At 46.7% G+C, this 8,361-nt stretch overlaps 1 protein-coding gene across 1 annotated transcript in view; it reads left to right on the forward strand.

The window, feature by feature from the left end:
* The window catches only part of POLR3GL (RNA polymerase III subunit GL), a 52,009-nt gene extending 45,420 nt beyond the window's left edge, over window positions 1-6,589 (forward strand). Inside the window, exons 8-9 of the mRNA XM_073608651.1 lie at window positions 3,403-3,513; window positions 4,877-6,589. Coding sequence (XP_073464752.1) covers window positions 3,403-3,513; window positions 4,877-4,963 — 198 coding nt within the window. The 3' untranslated portion in view covers window positions 4,964-6,589. The remainder of the gene's footprint in view (window positions 1-3,402; window positions 3,514-4,876) is intronic.
* Window positions 6,590-8,361: the final 1,772 nt, after the last annotated feature.

Here is an 8,361-nt window from a genome sequence, read left to right on the forward strand (position 1 = left end):
AGCAAGCTGGGGGGACCTGCTGATAGGAGGAGAGAGCAGAGAGACAACCTAATCAGTCTTCTTCTTAGTAGTCAGCAGGCTGGGGGACCTGCTGATAGGGGGAGAGAGCAGAAAGATGACCTAATCAGTTTTCTTCTTAGCGGGAATATTCGGCCCAGCTAGGTTAGAGACGAACGCAGCCACTTGTGTTGTCCCCAGCGTGCGTCCCGTGACTCTACATTTTCTTTAGAATAAAAAGAAAAATAAACGCACATCAGCATTCCATGTCTGAGTATATTGTACGCGGGGACCCGGACCTGTTCTAGTAAGCGTGGGAATAAATGGGCTGACAATAACAATTGCCACAATTTCTCCTGTCACATTTTCCTTTCAGCCTCCTCCCGGCAGCCATGATTGCCGTATCATTAGACTGTTCATCATCCCCCCAGACAATACACACGCACAATGCAGCTGCCAGACAGGAGAGCGGGCCGCTTCTCATATCGCAAGCTTCATATTGTGACAGCGATTGTTGACTTAGTAACAATTCTTCTCTCTTTCCTCCACTTATAAGTGTTGGTATACATCTGTGCAATATAATACGGTGCAGTAAAGTGAGGCTGCTGCGAAAATGCTGGTTGCTTGGCTGTCACAGTGCAGATGATGTCACATAAATAGATATGCAGTCTGATCGACTTTGTAATAACCATAGCTTCCTACCATGCTTGCCTTCAGGACTTCTCCAGAACCTCTGCCGTCCTCTGGAACTCCCTACCTCAGTATGGTGGGGTAGACTTCCCTGAATAAATGAGTTTTCACGCATTGCCTAAAAACTCATTTATTCAGGGAAGTCTACCCCCCCCCCACCTAAGAACTGTACTTGGGTCACCTCCATCAGATCATCCCCTATTACCTTTTGTAGCACCTCCCTCCTCCCTTTAGATTGTAAGCTCCATGGGAAGGGCCATACACACCTTGAATTTCATCTGATTCCTGCTGAATCAGCCGAGATGTGGGTGACCCTTTTGGAATCACCCAGATCGATAGATTTCAATTTAAAAATCAAAGGAAAGGTAGAAGAGTCTCAGCTGAACAGTGCTTGAAGATAAATCGGATGCAGTTGCTGTTTGGGTATTCTGCCAGAATACAATAGACGGCAGGGGAGATCCCTCCTTCTGTGCTGTTTAGCATGGAATCTGTACGTGTATGGCTAAGCTTAGAACCACTGTTGTTGTTAATGTAACAGACTTGGTCAGACAGGCCCCTTCTCTTGCACGGCAGTTCTTTGTGCTGAGAAATGTGGCAGTAAGGGCTGGAAGCAGCATTTTCACAGAAAAAGGGGGTATTTTAGAGAATTTCTATATAAAAATGGTCACAAATCATAACCAGCTGTGGTACAGGACTATCAGGAAATAAAAAGGTTTGAGATGTCAAACTCCACACTGAGGGGTGTGGCTGTTACTCAGCTCTGTCAGCATAGAGCACTGCAGTGTAAGGGATGGAAACGGCATTTTCACCAGAGAAAAGGGGTTTTTATGAGAATTCCCATATAAAATTAGTCACAAATCATAACCAGCTGTGGTACAGGACTATAAAGAAAATAAAAGACTTCAAACTCCAAACTGAGGGGTGTGGCTGTTACTCAGCTCTGTCAGTATAGAGCACTGCAGCATAAGGGATGGAAACAGCATTTTCACAAAGAAAAGGGGTATTTTAGAGACTTTCTATATAAAACCGGTCACAAATCATAACCGGCTGTGGTACAGGATTATCAGGAAACAAAAAGGTTTGAGATGTCAAACTTCACACTGAGGGGTGTGGCTGTTACTCAGCTCTGTCAGCATAGAGCACTGCAGTGTGAGGGCTGGAAGCAGCATTTTCACAGAGAAAAGGGGTATTTTAAGGAATTTCTGTATAAAATCGGTCAGAAATTATAACCAGCTGTGGTACAGGACTATCAGGGAATAAAAAAGACTTCAAACTCCACACTGAGGGGTGTGGCTGTTACTCAGCTCTGTCAGCACAGAGTACTGCAGTGTGGGAGTGCCAGGGAGTTTGCACATAAAATCGGTCACAAATCATAACCAGTGAGTTATGAGGGATGGAAGCAGTATTTTCCTTGAGAAATGGGAATTTCCAGGTAAAATCGTTCACAAATCCTAACCAGTGAGGGTACAGAACTATAAGGAAACAAAAAGGTTTGAGGTGTCAAACTTTGGAAGCAGCATTTTTTCTCTCTCTAAAAAAAGGGGAGGGGGTGGCTATTTTAGGGAATTTTTACATAAAACCAGTCACAAATCACAACCAGTGGGGGGTCAAGACTATAAGGAAATAAAAAAGTTTGAGACTTCACAGTGAGGGGTGTAGCTTTATAGATTACATATAAGTACATGGGGCCCTCTCTGGCTTGTTGGAAGGGGTCCAGTTGAGGGTGACATAAAACTACATGGGGCCCTCTGTGGCCTGTTGGAAGGGGTCCTATTGAGGATGACATAAAAGTACATGGGGCCCTCTCTTGCTTGTTGGAAGGGGTCCTGTTTCGAGGGACATATAAGTACATGGGGTCCTTTGTGGCCTGTTGGGAAGGGTCCTGTTTCGGGTGACATAGAAGTACATGGGGCCCTCTGTGGCCTGTTGGGAAGGGTCCTGTTTCGGGTGACATAGAAGTACATGGGGCCCTCTGTGGCCTGTTGGGAAGGGTCCTGTTTCGGGTGACATAGAAGTACATGGGGCCCTTTGTGGCCTGTTGGGAAGGGTCCTGTTTCGGGTGACATAGAAGTACATGGGGCCCTCTGTGGTCTATTGCGAAGGATCCTGTTTCGGGTGACATAAAGGTACATGGGGCCCTCTGTGGTCTATTGGGAAGGATCCTGTTTCGGGTGACATAAAGGTACATGGGGCCCTCTGTGGTCTATTGGGAAGGATCCTGTTTCGGGTGACATAAAGGTACATGGGGCCCTCTGTGGCCTGTTGGGAAGGGTCCTGTTTCGGGTGACATAGAAGTACATGGGGCCCTTTGTGGCCTGTTGGGAAGGGTCCTGTTTCGGGTGACATAAAGGTACATGGGGCCCTTTGTGGCCTGTTGGGAAGGGTCCTGTTTCGGGTGACATAGAAGTACATGGGGCCCTCTGTGGCCTGTTGGGAAGGGTCCTGTTTTGGGTGACATAAAAGTACATGGGGCCCTCTGTGGCCAGTTGGGAAGGGCCTGGTTTCGGGCGACATAAAGGTACATGGGGCCCTCTGTGGCCTGTTGGGAAGGGTCCTGTTTCAGGTGACATAAAGGTACATGGGGCCCTTTGTGGCCAGTTGGGAAGGGGTCCTGTTTCGGGTGACGTATAAGTACATGGGGCCCTCTGTGGCCTGTTGGGAAGGGTCCTGTTTCGGGTGACATAAAGGTGTTGTCTTTTTTAATTTTTTTTGTAGAATCTTGAGAAAAAAGAGGAGGAAGTGAGCTCTGAGGAGGAAGAAGAAAAGAAAGAGGAAGAGGAGGATCAGGAGGAAGAGGAAGACTATGATGAAGAGGAGCACGAGGAGGTAAGAGAACTGTTCAAACAGTACTGTATTTAAGGCAATACTCCAGCTATTCTCCCCCCCCTCCCCCTTTTCCCCGGACTCTCCTTGAAGCCCTTGCCCCCCCTCGCTCCCCTTCACCATACATCAAGAATTCTACAGAATACATGCTTCAAAAATTCAACTATCTTCTAGCCAGCCATGTGATGTGATGGGTCCTTCCTCTCCATGTCTGATGTCAGTGGTGGCCGGTCCTTGGTGCTCACCTGCTAACGTGTGATTGGCTCACAGCGATCATAAGCCACAGAGCCAGTCTGATTGCATTTTGCCTGTGATCTGTTTATGGGTTGAGTGCTTGTGGTTTAGCTTTCTCCGTCTCCTCATTACCTCTGTGAGACACTGGCAGTCCGTTTGGTTCTTTAAGAAGCTCGTCCTCTGGATTCACCTCCCTGATTCCAGGAATCATCTGTCTTCTGTCTCTAATACTGTTTAAATGCATTTTACTGGTTTTTATTACCGTATATATTCGAGTATAAGCCAAGTTTTTCAGCACATTTTTTAGGCTGAAAACCCCCCCTCGGCTTATACTCGAGTGAGGGTGCAGCCTCATTGTGCCCATCTGCAGCTGTACCTTAGATAACTAAAACAGCAGGTGTCTCCCGCTGTGTCATGCAGTCTTTCGGCGGCCGTCCGTTGTAACAAAGCCCCGCCTCCTCCTCGTCCGTGATAGAGGAACACCAATACAATGCTGGGAAACTGTATCAGTGTTCCTCTATCCTGGACGTGGAAGAGGCGGGGCTTTGTTACAACGGACGGCCGCCAAACAGACTGCATGACACAGCGGGAGACACCTGCTGTTTTAGTTATCTAAGGTACAGCTGCAGATGGGCACAGAGAGGCTGCAGATGGGCACAGAGAGGCTGCAGATGGGCACAGTGAGGATACAGGTGGGCACAGTGAGGCTGCAGATGGGCACAGTGAGGCTGCAGATGGGCACTGATGATACAGATGGGCACAGTGAGGCTGCAAATGGGCACAGTGAGGCTGCAGATGGGCACAGTGAGGCTGCAGATGGGCATTGTTTACCCAGTAGCTGCTGCATTTTTCACCCTAGGCTTATACTCAAGTCAATACGTTTTCCCAGTTTTTTGTGGTACAATTAGGTGCCTCAACTTATATTTGGATTGGCCTATACTCGAGTATATACGGAACGCTATTCCTGTTGGGGTAGGTTGCCCTCACTTTCTATTCCCCATGACTGGATTTATCGGTCTCACAAGGACAGGAAGTGAGCACCAATCCCCCCTACTGGGGACACAGACAATAATAGCGGTTCTGCCTCTTTTCATCCTCCAATGTTCCTAATCTCTCTCCTCTGCTTCTGTAGGAGACCGACTACATCATGTCTTATTTCGATAACGGGGAGGAGTTTGGCGGCGACAGCGATGACAACATGGATGAAGCTACGTATTGATCCGCACACCTCCATAGAGGAACGCCACGACCGCTCATTGTGTTCTGTGGGCAGATCTCCACGTCTGAACAGGAAGAGATACAGAGGAGCATAGGAGGAAATTTTAGAGGATTTTATATTGTTGCTTTTATACTGAAACTAATTTTAGAAGAGCGTGGGTACTGCGAGGCCTTCACCTTTATTACCCTGACATGTCTCCTCCGTGCACCCCTCTGATTCTGGTTCCACTTTTGTTACTTTCTGGGTTACTCCCTGTCCAGTAAAAGTGCTTCAGGGGATATTTCACTTTTACAGAAAAAAACGTAAAGGGGAACTAACCGTGTACACACTCCCCCTATGCTGTACTTACCTGCAGGAACGCTGAGCTGTCAGTGCCCACGCAGCCAATCCAACGGTCCAGGGATTGGAATTCCCTGCTCTTCTCCCTCTTCCCTGCGCTTCCAGGACAGATCAGAGCGACTCTTGATTGGTCAGCGCCGCCACAGTGCATCGCTCTGATCCAACACAGAAAGAAGAAGGAGAAACGCACTTCAAGCTCAGCAGCACCAGAGGTGAAGTAGAGTGGGAAGCAGGGAGGGTGTTGGGGCCGGTCCACACCCGGGAATCGTGCTGCAACGAGCTGTGCGTTTCACATGCAGTTCTGCTCGGTGCGTTTTTGGCCCAATCATTTTTGCACACACTACTTTTGGAAACTCACAGCAACCATATCGCACGTTCCTTCTGTACCTTGCAATCTGATTCGGATTAAACACGCTGCGTTTGCAACTTGAGTTTGGGAGCGTTGTTAACTTAATACTGACACCCGCTGCAGATCACAACTGCAGTGCGTTTTCTACCATGGAGCGTGAAATACACACAGAATTCAGGTGTAAACTGGCCCTTAGATCACCTTTACATTTAATCTATAAAGGTGACCTGACACTTTCAGGGGCGCTCTCATTGGACAGAAGACTGACCGGTAACTGGGGGCTTAGCTCACAAGTAGAAGTCAAGGTTCTGATTGAAGCAGTGAAACTAAATCAGAGAGGTGCACAAAGGAGCCCCCCCCTAACTAAAGGAACAGATGTCTTTTTGGTTTCTGCTTTTGGAACGTTTTAAATAGCAGGCTGATATGGATACCGGTTTGGTTTGCCGTAGCGGCCGGATTGCCTTATCTACTCTGGTCCCGGTATGAGAGGCTGTGGGGAAAAATGGACCTACCAGGACCAGCAAGAACAGCATTTCCTACAGACACTAAAGTGGAGTCTCCGGTGGTCCGGCCTTGGAGTGCCTCCCCCCCCGTTTTATTGTTTTAGACATAATCCAGTTCTGTAGCGCTAATTGTAAGACTGGAGCAAAGCAGATAAGATGCTAAAATGGACACACACACAGTACAATATCCTAAAGGATGTCTAAACCCAAAGACCAAAATGTGATCTATTGCAGCATTCCGCTCCTGAGATGTGACCGCTGCATTCGTTTATCTTTTGCAGGCTACGAACACTTTCAGCAAGTACAGAAAAAAAGACTTTTTGATCCTGCACCAATATGAAAATTCTGGTGCCAAAACTAAAACCGAAAATTCAGGATGCACTTTGCTGAAACCGAAACGGATAGTTTTAAAAAAAAATAAAAATGTAAATTTAATTAATGTGGCCGATATTTTTGCATCGATGTCAATAGGATGCAATTTTGCATTGAAGTCACCAGGGGGCGTTTTTGCATTGAAGTCAATAGGACCCGATTTTGCAATAAAATTAATGGGACATGATTCTGCATTGAAGTCACTAGGGGGCGTTTTTGCATTGAAGTTAATGGGACACGATTTTGCATTAACCATTAAGTTAAAGTTTTTCATTAAAGCGGAGTTCCACACAAAAATGGAACTTCCGCTTTTCGGAACCCTCCCCCCCCTCCGGTGTCACATTTGGCACCTTTCAGGGGGGAGGGGGGGGGTGCAGATACCTGTCTAAGACAGGTATTTGCACCCACTTCCGGCATAGACTCCCGACCGCACTGTCTGCTGGGAACACACAGCTCCCAGGAGAGAGCGGGGACCACTTGGGACGCGCAGCGCGACTCGCGCAGTAGGGAACCGGGAAGTGAAGCCGCAATGCTTCACTTCCTGATTCCCTCACCTAGGATGGTGGCGGCAGCTGCCAAGAACCGAGCGGGTTCTCGGCGTCCCCTGCCGACATCGCTGGACCCTGGAACAGGTAAGTGGCCATGTATTAAAAGTCAGCAGCTGCAGTATTTGTAGCTGCTGGCTTTTAATATTTTTTTTTTTTTTGGCGGTGTGGGTGAACCCCCGCTTTAAGTTAGAAACTTTTTTTTTTTTTTGCTAGAAAATGACTTAGAACCCTCAAACATTATACATTTTTTTTCTAACACCCTAGAGAATAAAATGGTGGTCGTTGCAATACTTTCCGCCACACCGTATTTGCGCAGCAGTCTTATAAGCGCACTTTTTTTGGAAAATATACACTTTTTTGAATTAAAAAATAAGATAGCCCAATTTTTTTTTATATTGTGAAAGATAATATTACGCCGAGTAATTGATACCCAACATGTCACGCTTCAAAATTGCGCCCGCTCGTGGAATGGCGACAAACTTTTACCCTTAAAAATCTCCATAGGCAACATTTAAAAAATTCTACAGGTTACATGTTTTGAGTTACAGATGAGGTCTAGTGCTAGAATTATTGCTCTCACTCTACCGATCGCTGAGATACCTCACGTTTTGTTTGAACACCGTTTTCATATGCGGGCGCTACTCGCGTATTTTTTCGCGTTTATTTTTACACTGTTCTTTTTAAAAAAAAAATGTGTCACTTTTATTCCTATTACAAGGAATGTAAACATCTCTTGTAATAGAAAAAAGCATGACAGGTCCTCTTAAATATGAGATCTGGGGTCAAAAAAATCTCAGATCTCATATTTACATTTAAATGCAATAAAAAAAAAAATTGTCATTTAAAAAAATTATTAAAAAAAAAATGTCCCTTTAAGAGCTATGGGCGGGATTGACGTTTTGATGACGCTTCCGCCCTGCATTGTTATGGAGACGGGTGGAGACCATCTTCCCCTCACTCGTCTCCATGCCTAAAAGGGAGACGATCCGATCGCCTCCGTCGCTGCCGATGGCTCCGGTAAGCAGCGGCGGGGGGGGGGGCCCCTCTCATAAAAGTGATCTTGCGGCGAATCCTCCACAGAGACCACTTTTATCTGAAAGCAAACAGTCGGCCGCAGAAGGGGATACCGGGGTTATGGCAGCTATGGCAACAATATTCCTCTTCAAAGTTAGGATGTTTATCGGCGTGCGGCGGTCTGTAAGTGGTTAAAGTCACTAGGGGGCGTTTTTGTGCATTGAAGTCTATAGGACGCGATTTTGCATTGAAGTCAATGGGACACGTTTTTGC

The sequence above is a fragment of the Aquarana catesbeiana genome, linkage group LG13 (genome assembly GCF_042186555.1).
Source record: "Aquarana catesbeiana isolate 2022-GZ linkage group LG13, ASM4218655v1, whole genome shotgun sequence".
Classification (NCBI taxonomy): Eukaryota; Metazoa; Chordata; class Amphibia; order Anura; family Ranidae; genus Aquarana; species Aquarana catesbeiana.